Raw genomic sequence first — 21,997 nt, forward strand, 5'->3', positions numbered from 1 at the left:
GGTTGAAACTGCTAGCGCCAAAACCAGCCAACCCAAACCTGCCACGTAGACTGACGGTTAGGATTTGAAATTTCAATCCCTCCCGAAACGTTACAACCCTCTGTAATCAAACTCTCTTCGCATATAAAAACACTCACCCTCACACTCTCTCCGAATCCAACCAACTATCCGAATCTCAGATAAACAAATTCCCAAATACATTGAAAATCGTCTCTTCTTCTTCATATCCAGCAATGGCGTCTCTAACTTCCCGTCTCGAGCACACGGTGAAGCCCGACGCTCTCCGAGCCTACCTGGCCGAATTGATCTCTACCTTCCTCTACGTCTTCGCTGCCGTTGGCTCTGCCATGGCTTCAAGTGAGTTCTATCTTGAATTCTGGTTTTGTCAATTTAAAAATCACACTCTCTTTAATGGAACTTTTTTTTAAATAAAAATTAAGTTGCAATTGATGATATGACAGGGAAGATGATGCCGGATGCTGCTACAGATCCGTCTGCGCTTGTAGCAGTTGCTGTAGCGAGTGCGTTTGCATTCTCGGTGGCGGTTTATGCGGCGGCTAATATCTCCGGTGGACATGTGAACCCCGCGGTAACGTTTGGGATGGCGGTTGGGAGGCATATTAGTGTTCCTATGGCTATTTTTTACTGGATTTCGCAGTTGGTTGGGTCTGTATTGGCTTGTCTTCTGTTGAAAGTTGCCACCGTCTCACAAGTATGGAGAATTTGACTTGTTTCATATCATTGTCCTTTTTTATTTTATGTAGTCGGAAACAAAAAATAACAAAATTTTGTAATTTGATTTTATTTTGAGCCTTTTTTTTTTTAAACATATACAATTTTGGTTTTTTATTTTAATTTTTATTGATTATTGAAATTAGTTCTCTAAAGTAGTACTTTTGCATGCACAAAAAATCTATGGATAGAAAATAGTGAGGCTATGTTTGGTTGAATTTTTAAATTTGTTTTCTAAATTGTTTTTTTTTTTATATTATAGTTACCAATTGTTTACAAACTAGTTTTTAAAGATTTTTAGAAACAAACTCAGCCAAACAGAACCAGAATATTATGCTTTTTGAATTTTTTTTTTTTGTTTACTCATGTTTCTTCCTTTCTAAAATAGTTCTTCTAGTGTTTTTTGTAAAACAAAAAACAAAAAAGTTGAGGATCTGAATGTTTTCTTACAGTATTGTTTTTGGGTCTAGCTTGTCTCAAGTTGAGATCAAGACTGGACTCGTCTAGTTCGGCCCACGGGACCCATTTTTTGGGCCCGTTTTATTTGATTGCCATAAATTTTTGGGTCCAGTTGAAATTCCATTTATTTGATTGCCATAAATTTTTAAGCAAATGAGAATTGGCATTGCAGCATGTACCCGTCCATGGAATCCCACAAGAAATGACCGGGTTTGGAGCATCCATTTTGGAAGGTGTGATGACTTTCACTATGGTGTACACGGTGTACACAGCCGGGGACCCGAGACATGGTCCGTTGGGAGCAATTGGACCCTTAGCAATCGGCTTCATTGTAGGAGCCAATGTATTAGCATCAGGGCCATTTACGGGTGGGTCAATGAACCCGGCATACTCATTCGGATCTGCTCTTGTTGGAGGGAGTTTCAAGAACCATGCAGTTTATTGGGTCGGACCCTTGATTGGTGCTGCACTTGCTGGTATTCTATATGACTATGTAGTGTTCCCGGTGCAAGTACCCGGCATTGCAGATGGACTTGGGGTTTAAATAAATATAGGGAAGTTATTGTTTTTCTTTTTTGGGTTGGGAGGGGGGTGTTTGTAACCTTTTGATTTTTGATGATTTGATATATAACTTTGAAAACAAAGTTGTTTTTTGACTTTCATTGTAGTAGCTAATAAATAATTGATTTTTTTATAAAAATTTTATGTTTTCGCAATGATCAGTACTTGTTACTGTTTGCAGTTTGGGGTTTGTATGAACGGTTTGAATTGTTAGTGAGAAGTATGAACAGATGATTAATTTTTCACAAATTTAAATGCATGTGATACACCCTATTTTGCCTTTTCTAATCATAATGCAAGTCTACGGTAGCGTTTGATAGAGTTTTGTAAATGTGATTTGAGAATATGAGTTGTATTTTGAGTTTGTGTGTTGCGGAATTATGATTTGAGTGTAGAAAATTTATTTGGTTATGGTTTTTAAATAGAGTGTTGAAATGTGTTTTGAATATGTATTTTGAATTATGTTTTGAAAGTTTGATGTGACATGTGAAATAAAAAAATTTGTTTGGTAATGTGTTTTCAAAATAGTTTTCAAAATTTAATTCAATCAATAATTTATTTTGAGTGTACACAACTCTTATATCAATATCCGTATTTTTTATCAACAGTAATAACCAAACTATATTTAAAATACTGAAATTAAAGATTGTTTTTTTTTGAATTAATTTTTTTTAGTAATTTTTGTTGAATAAATTTTTTTTTTCAAATTATTTTTCCATTTTAAAATAAATCTATGTCAATTATTTTGTGTCAATTAAATTTTTATATCAATTCATTTTTTACGCCTGTACAAACATCTTGTACAATACATTTTTAATTTTTGTTTTTAAATTTTGTTGAAGTCAATAACTTTTAAAAATACATATTAATAAAAATTAACATAAATACACTAAGTTTAATAGATTAAAATACAAATCATATCGTAAACCTTATAAAATATTATCAATTTTTTTTCTCATTTATTACACGTTATTAATTTATTAAGAAATGAGTACAAATCAGACCATTATTGAAGGACCATCAGCACGCTCATATAATTGAATTCACCTATAAATTTACTATTTTGTCCCTCTCTATTTACATGGGAAGTGAACAAAATATAAAGGGTAATTTAGTAATTTCATGAACCTACTACCTATATACTGAGCCAAAAGAAAAGGGACATCATAGCTGTGTATATCAGTTCACATGCACTTTTCTGAAAAACATTATTAATATTATAAAAAAATAAGGAAAATTTACTCGAAACATTAATCTGATGTTCAAAATCTAATGTTCGAAACATTAATCTGATGTTTGAAACATTGTAATGGGACCTTTCAGTCTATAAGAAAACTTTTAGGACTAAACAGTGTATAAATTATTAATTTGGGATTTATTGGTGCATTCCCCAAAAAATAATACATAACAAATTAAAATATAAAAATAAAAAATAAAAAACCAAGCTTCAGCCTTGTTATAAATTCTGATAAACCATTCTTTTAATCACACCATCTTCACCGTCTTTGATCCTGCTGAAGGAAGATTTCAACTTCACCGTCGAGTGGTCTCAGCTCCATCAAGAACATTAATTTCAATTACAGGTTAGTTTCGTATTACCTTCGCATCTCGTATTTTATTCAGACTACCTTTGGTATTAAAACACCAGTAGCTTTCGAAGAAGAAGAGGAGCAGTAGCCTTCGACACGATAAACCGGGTGGTCAACCAACCGGTCATCCCATCCCAGTCGATCAGTTTTGTGGCTGCCGATCTGTTCATGTTTTTCATATATGTCCCATCATATGTGTTCCATTTTTTTTACACTAACATTATATTATTTTTGATATATTTTCTATACATTTTTGTACATCATACTATTTTCGATATAGTTTCCATACATTTTTCTCAATTCATGTTTTAATATATATTTTTTATATATTCTTCTTTCACTGTTGCAACTATCATGCCAAGAACAAAACGAGCCAGACCCGAACGTGGTGAATCCTCAAACCCTGTACAACATCAACCACAGCAACAACATCATGACAATTTAAATAATGATTTTTTATCGTATCATCATGAACAAGCCTATTCACATTTTATTAATCGACCAATTGTTACGGGGAGAAATGTAAGACTACCTTCTCAATATGACCCGCTTTTAGTTGGTAAATTAGATACAATGGGATGGCTACCTTTAACTAATTTACCAAATAAGGTATATCCCCGTATTGTACGATTATTTTATGTTCACTTGACAGCTGGTGACCAACAAAATGAACCGTTCAGTCTGACCTCCTATGTGAAAGGGAAAACAATCACACTCACTCTCTGTGCTTTCGCACAAATTATTGGAGTTCAAACAGGAGATTTACAATGCTATTTTCAAAATGAGTCTGCCTTAGAACGAATGTTTGGTGATGTCACTCAGATCTATACCACAATTTGTGACAACAAATTCAGCAACACTAATTTACTAGGCAGACATTTAAAACCCCACCTTCGTATTCTTCATCGATGGATAGTTGAAAATGTCACTCCCAAAAAAGGCCATTATGATAGTGTTTCATGTTTTAATGCTTATTTGTTATACTGTTTTGAAACTGGACAGAAATTAAATTTATGCTTCATATTACTCAAAGAAATGATGATTACAAAACTCGATACTCTGTCTGGTTGGTCACTACCTTATGGAGCTTTGTTAACCACAATTTTCAAAGCGCATGATGTCAACCTTGAAGGGGAACAATATGTCAGAATCACTTCACCAATTTCTGAGTACATACTGACCCGAGGTGGTGGTGCTGACATTTTGATGAGCTTTATTAATATTGAAAATGAACCAATACCCGATGAGGAAGAACCCAATGACAATGCCATGCCACCAAATGAACAACCCCATTACTGGACTGATTATTTGGTTGTGGAACAAGAACGGTACAATCAGCGCGTACAATGAGAACAACAAATGGCTAATCAGCTCAATACATTAGGTACTCGGTTCGATGAATTTGCCGCTGCTCAAAACTCACTAATTCAACAATTTAGCGAGTTTCGTATAGACTCAGGGAGACATGATGAAGTGACAAGGAACCGCATTGATCAGATTGACCATCGAGTCACTCAGCTGCACCATCACTATTACCCTCCACCGCTAACACCACCTGATAATGATGCTTAACTTGTTCAAAAATCTGTTTAAATGGTGAAACAGATGTAGTGGCTACATGTTTTTTTTTTTTCAATTTTTTTTTGGTTATTTATTTTCTTATTTTGTTGTACTTCTTTTATTTTGTTACTTTGTTGTAAACTTCTGTATTCATGTCATGAATAACAAGTGTTTTTTTTTTTAATCATTTTAAAACAAGTTACAATGTTCTGACAATATTTACGAAAAGATTTCGCAAACGGAAAAATTATGGGCGTAGAAAAATGAATATATGTGAACAAAATAAATGTCTAACAAATCATTCATTCAATGAAATGAATAAAAATTAAACAAATAAAAAATAATTTGTCTGTATCAATTAATACAAAAAATAAAATTAATGTTGTAAAATGAAATAAAACAAGTTTCAAGTAAATAATAAACCTTTTTTTTTTTAAGTAAAAGGAAAAAAAAAGTTAATATGAACAAAATTTTTAAAAAATAAGGTGTAAAAAGAAAAAAAAAATTAAATTGATAAACCGAATTAATAACAAAACTTTCAAATTGTTTACTATTTAACAAAAAGTCAAAACCATGAATATGTCATGTACAAATATTTTTTCACAAAATTGAAAATAATAAATTGTAATTATTTTATTAATTTCAGTCATTATGAAACCTTTATTACATTACTTCACCCACCACCCAGGACCCACCACCACCCACCTACCACCCACCACCTACCACCCACCACCACTCACCACCACCCACCTCCTACCACCCACAACCACCTACCACCCACCACCACTCACCACCCACCACCACTGACCACCACCCACCATCTACCAACCACCACCCACCTGCCACCAACCACCACCTACCACCCACCACCACTCACCATCCACCTCCCACCACCACCCACCATCCACCTCCCACCACCACCCACCACCACTCACCATCCACCTGCCACCACGACCCACCACCTACCACCCACCACCACTCACCACCCACCACCCACCTCCTACCACCCACCATCACTCACCATCCACCTGCCACCACCACCCACCACCTACCACCACTCGCCACCACCCACCACCACTCACGACCACCCACCTCCTACCACCCACCACCATCTACCACCCACCACCACTCACCACCACCCACCCACCACCACTCACCACCCACCACCCACCACCACTCACCACCACCCACCTCCTACCGCCTACCACCACCGACGACCCACCACATTACATAATGACTGAAAGTAATAAAATAATTACACATTTAAAACCAGTACTCAGTACGATATTGAGTTGCCTTGTTGACATTCCTTTTCTATCCGTGGCCAACATGATTTTGCCACATAGCAGTAGCAATTGCATCCCGAACGTTCGATTGATACGTTAACCCATGTTGTGACATGTCAACGTAGTCAGCTTGGTTTCCAACAAGCTCGTCTGCTTCTGCTTCTGCTTCTGTTTCTGCGGCCATTTCATTATCAGCTTCCATAAATAATGGGTCCATAGCTGCATGCAAACGGATCCAATTGTGCACTACACAACATGCAATCACGAGAGGCCCTTGTCTTGTAGACTTGTAATTTGGCATGGACCGCAATATTGGGAAGCGCTTCTTCAGAACACCAAATGTTCTTTCTATGACATTGCGTAATGACGAATGTCGATGGTTAAACAATTCCTTTGGTCCTGAATAATGACGACCACGAAACTCTTGCAACTGATATCGTTGAGACCGAAATGGGGCAAGAAATCCAGGCATGTTTGTGAAACCAGCATCAACTAAATAGTACTTACCTACATGTAAATAATGAATATACAGTTCTGTCAATTGATATGTGCACAAAAAAAAAAAAAGTGCACCATATGTTATTTGCGGACAGTTACCATTGGGTGGGTGTGGGAACTGTAGATCAGCTCGTGTAATAGAGTTAATCAAAATAGCGTTGTCGTGAGCGCTACCTTCCCATCCGAAATTAATAAATGTGAACAACATATCGAAGTCGCAAGCTGCGAGTACGTTTTGCGATACCGTTGATTTCCGACCGCGGAATGTATTTTGTCTTGAAGCGGGGACCCATGCATCGACCAACGTGCCATCAATAGCACCGACACAATCCTAATTGACAGATATTTATTTGACATTAAAAGCAAAACAAACTTCGATATTACTTTTATAATTAAAAAGGAAATAATATTTATTTCACATACGTTATTGATATGTACAACTTACAGGATAGTCATATTATTCATACCTTGAACCAGGGAAAAAACCTCCTGTCATTTAAAATTTTTGCCGGTGTGTCGTCTTGGTTACGTGGCCTGATAACCGTTGATGCAAGCTTGCACAATGCCCGCATAATAATTTTTATATGCCGACAAATTGTTTCCGTGGAGTGCTGAAATCTATCTGCCAATAGTCGATGACGATCATTTTGTGCAAAAGTGTATAAAAAAATTCCAAGCGATTTCTCGACACTTATATGCATATGCTCAATATCGATAAAGCCATTGTGGAGTAAAGTGTCTTTCAATAAAATGAATGTTTGTGCATCCATTCGCATAATGTTCATCAATGTTTCTAGATGGCCAGTTAATAGGCCGAAGATGTAATCATCACCTTTGAATGGACACGTTCGTTGCGGTCGGCGAGTACTTGAGGCGTTGATTTGGTCATGCATGCAAGCAATCATCAAAAAATCCATAAAATCATCAGTAACCTCATCCTCGTCTAATGAGATCTCCATTGAATTATTTTCTCTGTCGGATGACATATGGTTTTGTCTACATCACAGTAAAACCATAATTATAAAATATGTCATTAATGCTGTAACACATACCATTAATGGTGAAATAGAATTAAAAAGGAAGTATATGAATAGTCGGCCGTAGTTATTTTTCAGTGTACACTAAAATTCATAGAAGGACAAAATTTATTTAATACGTGCTCATATTGTCATAACACAACATAATAGATAAGAAAACATAAATTGCTTAAAAGTTCAAAAAAAAAAAAAAAACATACGAAGATAGGAAAGGGAAGAGGATATCATGGAAGGAAAAAGAAAAAAAAAAACCAAGTAAGGAATAATGAAATCATTTTTTAGTTCAGACAGGGAGATTTGATAACGCAATCAATGAAGAGCTTCTGACTTCACTGCAAAGCGAGGATCATGGGTAGGCGCAAATGGGTAGGAGTGCGCATAAAAACCTTCGCCATTCCTTATCCTTGAACAGTGTCAGTGCCTTAATGTACTGCACTGGTGGTATGTCCCCAAGCTCTAGTAATGCATCTTGACATGCATCAAGAGAGTAATCATCACCACCTGCACTTACAGCCTCTGTCTCATTTTCTCGTGCACGTGAATGTCCTGTTTTTGCTTGTACATAGGATGTGAAAGCTGCGCACACATCATCAAACCCACTTGACCGTGACTTTTTAGAACGACCACTGTCAGTCTGGCTGGTTGTAGGGCCCCTCTTGTGACTTTTGCCCTTTGCTGGATCCATGTACTCATCCCCAAATAAGTCAACAGGAATTGCCTCAGCAGCGTTACTCCCACCAGCATTACTCCCACCAACATCAGGGTTCCAAAATTTATTTAACATGTCATCTTCTTCTTTGAGTCAAGGGCTCCTTGTGTGGATGCACGAGATAAGGCCCCTGTGGCACAACAATTTTCAACAATTTCTGCCATTTCTTGAAAATATTCAAATCTTTTTGTCCTAAACTTCTTCACATTTCTGTTGGCCTACAACAAATACAAATAAAGAATTAAGCACTGTATGTATCATGAAATCTTTAAATTAAAATTATTTAATAGTACAAATTAATGAACAACCTTATCCCAAAATTCATCAGGTGCAACAACAGTGCCTACAATTGGATCCCATCCCAGACCAGTCTGTGCCTGGAGTCGCTTAAATGTCTGATAATCAGCTTTCAATCGCTGATATTTTTGGCGCACCTGTGTTGCTGTATACCGAAGTCCATACAGATTGTGCAACTGATTTGCATAATGATTCTAATGCCTAATTGTCCACGAAGTAGTACGGCCAGTTGTTTGATTTTTTCTAACCTCATCTCTCAACATATTTATTAATTTTGTTTCACTTCTGGACGTCCACATTTTTGTTTCTTGGTTGTCATCAGAATTATTTTCATCCATCTATAAACATACAAATGAAATTTAAACTAGTCTGGGGTAGATATACAAGACAAACAGATCATAATAGAGCAAAATGATTTCAAAAAGAATACAGATAAAAAAAAAAAGCAGATGATATTATTTAAAGGAAAAAAATAGCGTAACAGATTACTTCAATTTAAATAGCAGAAATATAACCACAACTAATAAAAAAAATCAGGTAAAAAAATCAGGTAACATTATCTTTGAATGGTAGGAGAAAACTAGTAAAAAAGATGTAAGGAAAATGGGACGGGTAGAAAATGAAGTAGGAAAAAAACCAGTAAATAAACCAGTGAATGTAGTTGAAAAAGGGATGGGTAGGTCGACCGGCCGGTCGACCGGCCGGATGACCCCGGGGACGACTGGCCGGGTGTCCAGGTACACCGACTCAAGTTGTTCACAAGTTCTTTTCTTGCAGAAGGTTCAAACAGCTCACAATTGAAAACAACAACCGATTTGAAATGAGAAATAGGCGTCCACAAATTATGAGAAACCATTTGGGAATTGATTTTAACTTCTCAAAAATTATTTATATATAACAGATTCAGATCGATTTAGCAGCTTACTGCTATTCTTCTTCGCAAAAGGTGAAACAGTTCAGGAAAATAGAAAACATCTTAAAATAAAAAAAAAATAGTCCCTTACACTTCTCAGAAAATATTTGAGAACTGATTTCGACTCATATAAAATCGCTTGCAGTTGAAGGATATATTTACCAGATTAGTGGGAATTGAATAATTATCGCCGGTGATGGAATGTGTATACTGACTTAATGTAGCACTGTTTCTTCGTCGGATTCGACAATAAATTTCATAAATTTGACCTGAAAGAAAAATAAAATAAAATTAGGGATGAATTTTTCAAATCATTTTCGTATAACAAAATATGTAAATAAATTTGTGAGTTCTTTTACGTCGCAGTCGTCGTTGTTTCGTTGCCCGTAATAAGAATCTTCCACAACGCACAAATCGTAAGGAACTCGATTTGTGAAAGATGATACCAGTATAGAGCGGGTTGGGTGGATTCATTATTTATAAAATCAGTCTTCTTTGTGAAGCCCACCCGTGATGAATCTGAAGTACCCGTGATGAATCTGAAGTATCTGAAGTACTGATGTTTGATAGAGAAGCCTACTTGTGATCAATATAAAGGACTGATGTTTGATACAGAGATGAGCTTCACGTGAATATTTCGGAGACGATGGAATATTTCAGAGACGATGGAGACGACATAGAAGGACATGGAAGAATGCACAAGCGTTGAAAGTAGAGATACAACATGCCAAACAGGTTTTCATACTATAATTTGAATTCACACGCGGAAATGTATTTTGAGTGTTCTATCCAAACGTGAAGCGCGAGTTTACATGTTGAAAACTAATTTGAAAATACAACCAAACAGACCCTACATTTTTATTTACCAAAATTTTCAGTTTGGTTTACGTTTTTTGAATCATGATTTTAGTTTTAAGTTTTTGAAATGAGTTTTGAAAAAAAAAATTTGTTTGATTTTAAATTTTGAATTGTATTTTAAGTTTTGAGTTTTTGAATTATATTTTGAATTTTTTGAATTTATTTTATTTAAAAAATTTCTTAATTTTATTTTTTTAGGGCAAATATTTTTTATTGTAAATAATCTTTTTAATGTACGCTGCATTTACTATATTTGTACACTGTATTTTTTAAAAATATTTTAAATTTTAAAAAAAAATTATTTTTTGTTTTAAATTGTTTGTTTTATTTTTAAAATATTTTTAATGTATTTTTAATTTTGTTGAATATTTTATTTTACTTATTTTTTAAATATTTATTTTTTTAAAATTTAATTTTTTTTAATCACCCATATATAAATTATAACAAATTATTTGGCCAACACTTACAAAAGTAACAAAACATTTTTTCGACAAAAATATTTTTCTTCAAAGAAAAAATAAAAAAATAAAAAATATTTTAAAGAACAACAAAAAAAAATTCAAAAATATAGTTTTGAAAAGAGTTTGATATGAGTTTTGAAAAGATTTTAATGTTGTGTTTGGTTGAGGGATTTGAGGAGGGATTTGGAAAAAGAAATGGAAAAGGTAGGTGAAATGTGAAAAAAATATACCTACATTTCACATAGTTTCACACACTTTTTCCTTTTCCTTTTCTAAATCCCTCCCCAAATCCTCAAACCAAACACAGTAATTGAGTTTTAAAAATTTTGTTGGTTATGAGTTTTAAATTTTTTTTAATTCAAATCATGATTCTAGTATATAACCAAACGTTACCTTAGTTTTTAAAAATTAATTCCTTCAATTAGTTTTGAAATACCAATTACATGACAAATTCAAATGGCTGAAACTAAAATGGTGTCTTCAATATTTTCACAAAGAGCATTTGCTATTTAAGTTCAAAAAATAGATTTAGAAAGTTATGTGGAAAGTGCTAGATCATTTTTTAATTTTTTACGAAAAATCGTAAAATATGGATTCGATTTGAAGTGATGTGGAAAGTGCTAGATCATTTTTTAACTTTTTACGAATAATCGTAAAATATGATCTAAATAAAATAATATGCTAAAATAGCACATCATGTCAAACAAAACCTTAATTTTCAAATTCAATCATGTAACAATCTATTAGAATATCTCAACTTTCTCTCTCATATCTTCTCTAATTATTAGCTAATCATCTATCATCTTACACATCATTAAATCTAAAAAATAGACTTATATATCATTTTTCTTTCACAAAAGAATGTAAAAACTATGTTTTAAAAATGTTATTTAATTATGATCAATGAACACCATGTTTCGAATTTGTCCAGAAAATAGTAAAAGCTTTTAAAGCTATTAGATTAATGATTATTATTTTTTTTACATAGAGACTAAAATACTTTTATTATTATTATTTATATTCCTCTCATTTTCATTCATTAATTTTCCTTCTATTATTTTATTTTATTATAATTATATATATATATATATATATATATATATTAATTTGCAATGCATACAGTATTATATAATTTTAAATAAAGTATTTTTATTTAGTTGACTTATTATTTTTTCCAATAAATTGAAATGCATTTTTATTTTATTTTTTTGTTGTAATATTATAACATTAATGGATTTATTCTTTTTATTTATTTATTTATTTATTTATTTTTGTGGTTCTAATATTATAAAATTAATAGTAAGTGAAATTCATCAAATCTATTTTAAAGAATTGTTTGAAATAAATTGTGACAACCCTCACTACTGTTTACTGATAACACCACTGATTACTGCTAACTGAAGCTGATCATGATAAGTAATTGAATTGATTGAAATTCTGAGTTAATTGATTGAGTGAGTTAGTTTAAATGCATGTCTATCTGTGTGACTGTTAAATTATCTGTTCATGTATTATGTTTAAATTGCAAATTGAAGGCCTTATCGGCGGCCGAATCTGAAATTGATTAGTGATTTATGTTAATTAGCATTTATGTGATTTTATGGTATATTTAATTGAAATGTGATTTGGTATGATTAAATTACATAAGTTGGATTTATTCACCAAATTGCCATGCTAGTGGGCCACTTTCTCCAACACCTTGAGGCTAGACATAAAACATTTCCTCAGCCATCATCTTGAGCTCAACCGACTAGAGAGAGTGAGAGAGAGAGAGAAACTTGATTTCAACCAATTGCTTGGAGAATTTAGAGGATTTGAAGGAGTCTTGCATAATTGAGCTTCTACACTTATAATTCAAGGTCTAAGGTAGGAGAACCATCTTCTTGAGCTTGCATTTGAGTCATATCTTGCATGATTCATGGTGGTTAGGAGCCTAAGGTCATAAATTGGTTTAAGATGGTTGAATTGAAGCTTGAATCATGCATGCATGTGCATTTCTTGAAGTTTAGAGTTGTTTTCATGGGAATTATTGCATGCATGTCCATATTTGGGTTATAGTCCATGAATTCATCATGTTTGGGAGTGAATTAACTCATTTGATCATGCTTTGGAAGCTTTGAAGTTGATTAAATTCATGCATGTTGCATGTTCATCATGTTCTTGATGTTTTATTTGAAAATGGTGTTTAATTGACTCACCCTTGGGCTTTGATTTTACAAATTGATCTTCAAAACATGTTATATTATGGGTTTAAAGTGTTTTTCTAGAAAATAGGCCCAAGAGGTTGAGTTTTGATGCATTAGAGTTGAGTTTTGAGCTTGAGGTTCAAATTTGGAAATTCCAGATTTTGGACTCACGCTCGAGCGAGGAACTCCATGCTTGAGCGTTCGCCTTGTGTTCATGCAGTCCGCTCGAGCAAGGAAAGTGGCGCTCGAGCGTGAAATGCGTGTATCTAGTACTTTCCATGTGTTTACAGTCCGCTCGAGCGAGAGAGTTCACGCTCGAGCGTGGACTTGTGTCTCACGCTCGAGCGTGGATCGAGCGCCGTCGAGTGTGATTTTTGTGCATCCAGTACTTTTACTGTAGCTTACAGTCCACTCGAGCGACGGAAGTCACGCTTAAGTGGAGCTCATTTGTCTGTATGTCCGCTTGAGCGTAGAAAGCCACGCTCGAGCAAGACCCCTATTTTCTGAAAATTCTGAAAAGTATTTTAAAGTGCATCTTTGTATCCTCATTTTATCCTAGGCACTCTTAGGCCTAGTTTAAGGCATCTTAACGAGGATATTGATGTAGAACCACACCGAGGCAAATTAGGGATTAAGTTATTATTTCCTAACTGTGTAGCTTAGTGTGTGTTCGTTCTGTAACTGTGTAGGGTTAGCATCCGAGGACACTCTAGCTGCTTATAGCCCAGTGCTCTGTGAGTAACAATGTTGTAAAGATATATTCAATTGAGATTATTTTCTGAACAAATGACTGTACTGCTTTATGAAATGAAACTGATGTTTGTCCTATTTGTGAACTGTATTCGTGGCATCCATAGCAATTTACTATTACTGAACTGTTACTGTTACTGTTACACAGATCTCTGTCGGTTTCCATGGTTGGAACCACTACTATTTACTGATATGATGACCATCATTGACTGCTCAATCTGTTAAGACCTACTGTACTGTTTTGCTATTGGATGTACCACATATGACTATTATAGTTTCTGAATGACTGTTATGACATGAATTATGAGTCATGAACTGAATGACTGATATATTGATAAACAACTGTTTTCAATACTGAAAGGACATTTATTCTTAACCTCTTTACGCATATGTTATTCATTGGGCTTTAGCTTACTGTTTATATATATATATGTAGGTGTTCAGGCACCGGATCGGAGTTAGGAGCGTCGGATTAGCTCTTGTTTTGTCAAGCCAACCATCGTGTCTCACCTTGAGGTTTCAAGTGTTGCCAAGCTAAGGCTACTTCGGGGTGTTTTAGATTTCCCCTTTCTGTCTCTGTATTGTATAGACTGTATAGACTCGTACTGTACTGTTATGGTAGGGATTTGGTCCCTAACCCGAATGTTTGTATATGTATGTATAGTACTGTTTTGTTCTGAATGTGAATATGTTTTAAAAAAGTCTTTTTACATACAGACTGTCACAGCTCATTGGACATTTTTTAATTACTGTTTTGGCTTCCGCCAGCCCCTGTACTCTGCATTACTATCTTACTGTTAAGCAAGCCTTCGGTAATCTTGGATTACTGGCTGGTTACGGTGTTAAACCCATAGGGGCGGGTTTGGGTCGTGACAGAGTGGTATCAAAGCGATATTAAACCACGAGTTATACCGCACACACGTGTCCAAATGAGCTATAGGATGTCCTAGAAAAGTAAATAGGGCATTGCATGAGCATGAAAAGTGTGTATGGCCATGACATGAATATTTGTGCTAATGTGCTAATGTGCTTAAGTATGCAACTGCCTATATTTATTATTGCTATAATTGCCTATAGTGAAATGGATAATGCAAGAACTACTGATGAAACTGAATCATCTGAGGCTAGAATGGCGAGGCTAGAATGGCAAGGCTAGAGAGAACAGTTGAAATGTTGACTGAGGCCTTAAGGCTGCAACAATAGAACCAACAACCCCCACCTCCTCCAGTACAACTAGAGCCACCTGTTAATGATGATATAATAGCTTTGACACAGAAGTTTAGTAAGATGAAACCGCCATCATTTCAGGGAGGCCTTGAACCATTGAAGGCCGAAGCGTGGGTGCTAGAAACAGAAAAGTTATTTGAAGTGTTTCCATGTTCTGAAGCACACAAAGTCCTATTGGCTACCTTTACTTTACAAGAAGAGGCCAGAAGGTAGTGGATGCTGGTCTGTGATACCAATACTGCCATGAATTGGGCTCAGTTTAAGGGAGCCTTCTTTGAGAAATACTTTCCTCAGTATGTCAGGGACCGCAAGGTAACCGAGTTTGAATAGTTGAGACAAAGTACCATGTCCGTGGCTGAGTATGAGTCGAAGTTTACTGAACTCGCCAGATATGCACCGCACATGGTTGATACTGATTACAAAAAGGCTAGGAAGTTTGAAGGCGGCCTTAATGTTGAAATACTTGACAGGATCAATGTTCTGAAATTACTGAAGTATGTGGATGTTCTTGACCGAGCAATCATGGCTGAGTAGAACATCAAGGCATTGAAACAGACTGAAACGCCGGGAACCGAGTGGCATGGTAAGAGACGAGGCTTCAAGTTCAAGAAAGGCCAAAATAATTCATCGAACAAAAAGCAAAATACAGGGTCAACAACCAGTTCTAGTCAAGGAAACCGTTCTATACCACCCTATTCCGAATGTGGTAAGAATCATAAGGGGGTTTATTATAAACTCTCTGGTGCTTGTTACAGGTGTGGCAAGGTAGGCCACAAGATTAAAGATTGCCCTTCTGCTCCCCAAGGCAATAGTAAAGCTGCACCAAGTGCCGTAGCATCAACTGCTCCACCAAAACCCAACCCCAAAGCGACTGGAAAAGAGCCTATGAGGCAAGGCCGAGTGTTCGCACTCGTACCAGGAGATGTACAAAATACCGAGACCGTTGTGTTAGGTATACTCTCAATTTGTGCTCAAAATGCAAATGTTTTGATTGATTCGGGGTCTACACATTCATATGTATCGCATGCTTTTTCGCGAAAATTGAACAGACCATTGAAACCCATGAACTATCTGTTAGCTGTATCTTCACCTGTTGGGGGATCCATGACTTGTGCTTATATGTACCCTACATGTGAAATTATTGTTGGGGATGTTCATCTGTATGTTAATTTACTGCCATTGAATATAGATCATTTTGATGTGATATTGGGAATGGATTGGTTAACAAAATACCATGCTATCATAGATTGTGTAACAAAACAAGTTGTTTTCCGTCCACCCGGACTGCCTGAATTTGTGTTTAATGGAGTTGGAGTAGTACCTCCTACGTACCTGATTTCATCCATGAAAGCTTTTAAATTAATTAGAAAGGGGTGTAAAGGGTATCTATGTTATGTATTGACTGTACCTACTGACAAAATTAATGTAAACAGTATTCCTATAGTCAGAGAATTTCCAGATGTTTTTCCAGATAATTTGCCAGGGGATTTGATTGATAGGAAGATTGAGTTCACCATTGATGTGATTCCGGGTACACAGCCAGTATCTAAAGCTCCTTACAGAATGGCACCAACTGAATTGAAAGAGTAGAAAGTTCAGCTACAAAAACTGCTAGATAAGAAGTTCACCAGGCCCAGTACTTCACCGTGGGGCGCGCCAGTCTTATTTGTGAAAAAGGAAGACGGCTCACTGAGACTCTGCATTGACTACCGTGAACTGAACAAGGTAACAGTGAAAAATAAATATCCATTGCCTCGCATTGATGATTTATTTGACCAGTTACAGGGTGCCCAAGTGTTCTCCAAAATTGACCTTAGATCTGGATACCACCAGTTGAAAGTAAAGACAGGGGACATTGAAAAGACTGCATTTCGAACAAGGTATGAACATTATGAATTCTTAGTTATGCCTTTCGGAGTTACTAATGCACCAGTTGCATTTATGGACCTTATGAACCGAATTTTTAAACCATTCCTCGATTACTTTATTGTTGTATTTATAGATGACATTTTAATTTATTCCAAAAGCACGGAGGAACATGAACATCATTTGAGAATTGCCCTACAGACCCTAAGAGAATAGAAATTGTATGCTAAACTGACTAAATGTGAATTTTGGCTTGACAATGTTATGTTTTTGGGGCATGTGATCAGTAAGGATGGAATTTCAGTTGATCCGCAGAAAATTGAAGCAGTAGTGAACTGGCCTAGACCGACAAATGTCACCGAAGTCCGAAATTTTCTAGGCTTAGCCGGGTACTACAGAAGGTTTGTCAAAGATTTCTCTAAAGTTGCCCTACCACTGGCACAACTGACTCAGAAGGGGATATCATTTGACTGGATCGATCAGAGAGAATCAGCTTTTCAAGAGTTTAAAACTCGACTAGTGACGGCACCGATTCTCACTCTGCCCTCTGGTACGGATGGTTATACTGTATATAGTGATGTTTCTCATAAGGGTTTGGGATGTGTTTTAATGCAGAATGGGAAAGTTATTACGTATGCTTCCCGACAACTGAGACCACATGAAAAGAACTATCCGACCCATGATTTGGAACTTGCTGCAGTGGTGTTTGCACTAAAAATTTGGCGCCACTACCTTTATGGGGCTACATATGAGGTATACACAGACCACAAGAGTTTAAAGTATTTCTTCACACAGAAAGAACTGAACATGAGGCAGTGGAGATGGTTAGAACTGATAAAAGATTATGATTTGCAAATTTTATACCATCCAGGGAAAGCTAACACCGCTGCCGATGCATTGAGTCGGAAATCGATTGAAAATTTAGCCTGTTTACTCACCGGATAGAAAGAGTTGCTATGTGACCTTGAAAAATTTGAAGTTGAGGTCGTTTTGCGTGAACAAGGTGGAACCTTAGCTGCTATTTCTGCTCAACCGGCACTGATTGAAGAGATTAAAGAGAAATAGCAACATGATGACTTTTGAAGAAGATCATTGAAGAACGAGAATCTAAACCAAGGCCGGGTTTCAAATTTGAGAATAATGTGTTGAAATTTCAGGGAAGATTATGTGTACCAAGTGATTCTGAACTGAAAAAAAGAATTCTGCAAGAAGGCCACAATTCAAAACTGTCTATTCATCCAGGGAATACGAAAATGTACCAAGATTTGAAACTGAATTTCTAGTGGCTGGGAATGAAGAAAGAGATTGCTGATTTTGCATCGAAATGTCTTCATTGCCAACAAGTTAAAGCCGAACATCAACGACCCGCAGGCTTACTGCAACCCTTACCGATACGGGAGTGGAAATGGAAGCATATCACTATGGATTTTAATGTTGGTTTACCTCGCTCCAGTAAAGGTATGGATTCAATTTGGGTTATTGTTGATAGATTGACTAAATCTGCTCATTTCTTACCTGTCAAAACAATTTATAATGCGGACAAATTGGCTGTAATCTATATTGATGAGATTGTTAGATTGCATGGAGTGCCTGTGTCCATTGTTTTTGATAGGGACTCGAAGTTTACATCGAGATTTTGGCAAAGTTTGCAGACAGTATTGGGTACTGAACTGAGACTGAGTAGTGCATACCATCCTCAGACAGATGGCCAGTCAGAAAGAACCATCCAGACTCTAGAGGATTTACTGCGGATGTGTGTTCTTGATTTCCAAGGAAATTGGGAAAGCCATCTACTGTTGACTGAATTCGCCTACAACAACAGCTTTCACTCAAGCATTGGTATGGCGCCCTTCGAGGCTTTTATGGTAGAAAATGTCGATCTCCGATTTGCTGGGCAGAAGTTGAAGATGGGCCTTTGCTTGGGCCCGAGATTGTACAAGAAACTACCGAAAAGGTGAAACTGATTCAATAGAGATTGAAAACCGTACAAAGCCGACAAAAAAGTTATGCGAATGTCCGAAGGTGAGACAGAGAGTATGAAGTAGGTGATCATGTTTTTGTAAAAGTGACACTGATGAAGGGCCTCGTTTTGGAGTCAAGGGTAAGCTAGCGCCGAGATATGTCGGGCCGTGTGAGATTATTGAAAAGATTAATACAGTGGCATATCAAGTAGCGCTTCCTCCTGAAATGGAGTATATGCATAACGTGTTCCATATTTCAATGTTGAGGGAATACCTTCGGGATCCCTTCCATATTTCAATATTGGTAATAATGGATCTGCGCAACATTGGAACAGCTAGAAGGCGCAAGATGACGTGGCCCAATGGTTACTTACAAATTCAAATTCATGAGGGAAGCCTAACTGCAAGAATGGCGTAGTGGGATTAACTGTGAGAGAGCATGATCAGTAATCGTGGGAGGATATTTCGACGGTTGAAAACCCACTTTGACGGTTATTATTGAAGAGTATAAATAGAAGAAAAGGCCCTAGAAAGAAGGAGCCAGATTCAGATCCAAAAAACCAGTTTATTTACTTCTTATTTCCTTCTAGTTTTTTACATTTTCAATTCTTTACATTTTCAGCACTTCAATTCCTATACTACACTTCATTTCCTAGGAGTAGTTTCATGTAGTCGTTGTTGTAAACATTTTTAAGGCTAGGTCATTTCATTGTAAGTTTCTATTTACTCAATGAAATTCAGTTTCTAAATTGTTCTGTACTTGTTATTTCTTATAAATTTCTCCTAAAATAAGCCACCAGTAAAAATCCTCTTCATTGAGGCTGAAAGAACTTCAACGCAATCGCCTGATAATTGGTTCGCAATTAAAATTCTGTAAGGACTGATTGATTCTTGCTAGCACGCTCAAATTTACACTATTAACCTTCGAAAGCCAAAAAAGCCAACATATATTTTTGATCAGGGCCGGCCCTAGCCTAAGGCTAGTAAGGCCTGCGCCTTAGGCCCTAAAATTTTGGCCCAAAAATATGGCCTCCAAATTTAATAAAATGTTATAGGTCCAATGTTTTTTTTTTTTGTTTTTTTTATTATTTTTTTTAGGATCAATTAGAAGGCCCCAAAATATTTTATTGGGTCCATGTATGGTTTAGCCCATATTTATTTATAAGTGTAGTTTGGCCCATATTTATTAAAATGAAAATATATATTAAAAAAAAAAAGAAGTGCTTGGGCCTAAGAAGAACAATACATTTATGGGCCCTAATTTTTTTTTTTTAACCTTCTTTATCTATTAAATTTTAGTGGAATAAATAATTTTGTCCTAATTTTTTTGCCCTAATTTTGTTTCATTAAATTTTTTGTTTATAATTTTAATGATTATATGTACAAGTAAATTTTTTTGTGGCTACAAACAAATAAAAAAGTTGTAACTTATCGTTTTATCTATGAATTTTTTTTTTTTTCAATGTAAGAGGGGCCCTATTTCTGAAATTTGCCTTAGGCCCCTTAAATCTTAGGGCAGGCCCTGTTTTTGGCACGCCCGGTGGGACCCTTAAAAATGGCTAGACGTAGAGCAAGAGGAGAAAATGAACACTTGGAAGAGGGTGTGGAAGGAGAGGTGGAAATACCTAACCCAGAGGATAATGTAATGGATGCATCTATCCTATCAGATCCTCCGCAAATAGTCGAACATACCAGCACTTCAGAATATACAACACATGTCCAACATACTAGACAGGGCCATAAAACTGGACCTTTAACTATCTCTTCTACCCAACCAAAAAATCCATGTGGAGGCTTAACAGATGCTATGGGACAACAACTAATGTGTACAATGGAAAGATGGGCAATATCCTTTTTGGATCGAATGAACTCTCATCAACCAACTATTACAAGACAGGCTGAAGAGAATGAGAATTCCCTTCAGAATAGATTGGCTTAAGACAAACGGCCTATGCAAAATAATGGGCAAACTAATGGTCAGATGAGTAATCAAAACCATGAGAGAATGTCACATGTGCCTCAGTCATGGTACGAAACTCCTTTAAGACTACTAGAAAACCAAAATGTACCATTGCCCACCAGCGAAACCATACAAATTGGTGGATCTGGGCCAGCATAAGGGAGTGGTATAAGGATGTTTCCAAATTCTATGTTCGAAGCCATAACTGACACATGGGGTTTCACTAATCCTGTGTTTGAATTTGCACTCGAGAGGTTGGAAGGATTTCCTATGGTTGGAAGAGAAACAATACATGTTCCTCCTTCTGCAGGGCCTTTCCTAGGACAAATTCCAAGAGGTCAGCCATACCTCCAACAGAAATAGTACAACAAGGACAACCAATCTTGAATGTACCTATATATGGACCAAGAGGCCCTCAAGCATATGGAGTTCCTCCAAACCCTATGCTTGTTACTCCAGTAGTGGTTCAACCAGCACAAAATATGGTTCCAAGGAACCAAATTGCTGATATAGTCAGAGAAATGTGTAGACCTATGACTTGGGGGATCCAGACACCAGTATACAGAAAACCTTACCCAGAATGGATATATAAGGTACATGAATATCCAATGGGGTTTATAATACTAGATTTTGCCCTCTTTTATGGGAATGGAAGCCAGTCAACAGTGGAACACATTGCTAGGTTTATAGGCCAGTGTGGTGAGTTCGCCAATAATGACTACAAGAAACTAAGACTTTTCCCGAATTCTTTAACTGGAGCAGCCTTTGTATGGTATATAAACCATACACCTGGCTCTATCCAGACTCGGTAGCAAATGGAGGAGGTTTTTCATGCCCAATTTTTCCAAACAGAACTTGAGGTTTCCATGATAGACTTGGCAAGATTGGGCCAATGAGAAGGATGCTCAGTTTATTACTAGATTTAAAAGGACACGAAACAAATGTAGGGTTATCCTATTCGAGCCTGAATTTATGAGATTGGCTCAAAATGGATTGGAGTTTAGGCTTCGAAAGAAGTTTGATTCATTTGAATTTCGAGACTAAATGGAATTAACCTATAAGGTGTCCAAATATGAAACTTTACTTG

The 21,997-nt window shown here is 36.2% G+C and overlaps 1 protein-coding gene across 1 annotated transcript; it reads left to right on the forward strand.

Moving 5' to 3' along the window:
* The first annotated feature begins 233 nt into the window (after positions 1 to 233).
* Positions 234 to 1,735, forward strand: LOC114297476 (putative aquaporin TIP5-1). Its single transcript, XM_082881750.1, has 3 exons — positions 234 to 357; positions 462 to 712; positions 1,364 to 1,735. The coding sequence occupies exons 1-3, from the start codon at positions 234 to 236 to the stop codon at positions 1,733 to 1,735; spliced, it is 747 nt and encodes a 248-aa protein (XP_082737876.1).
* The last annotated feature ends 20,262 nt before the right edge of the window (positions 1,736 to 21,997 follow it).

The sequence above is a fragment of the Camellia sinensis genome, chromosome 8 (genome assembly GCF_055761805.1).
Source record: "Camellia sinensis isolate YWXY chromosome 8, ASM5576180v1, whole genome shotgun sequence".
In the NCBI taxonomy this organism is placed as follows: domain Eukaryota; kingdom Viridiplantae; phylum Streptophyta; class Magnoliopsida; order Ericales; family Theaceae; genus Camellia; species Camellia sinensis.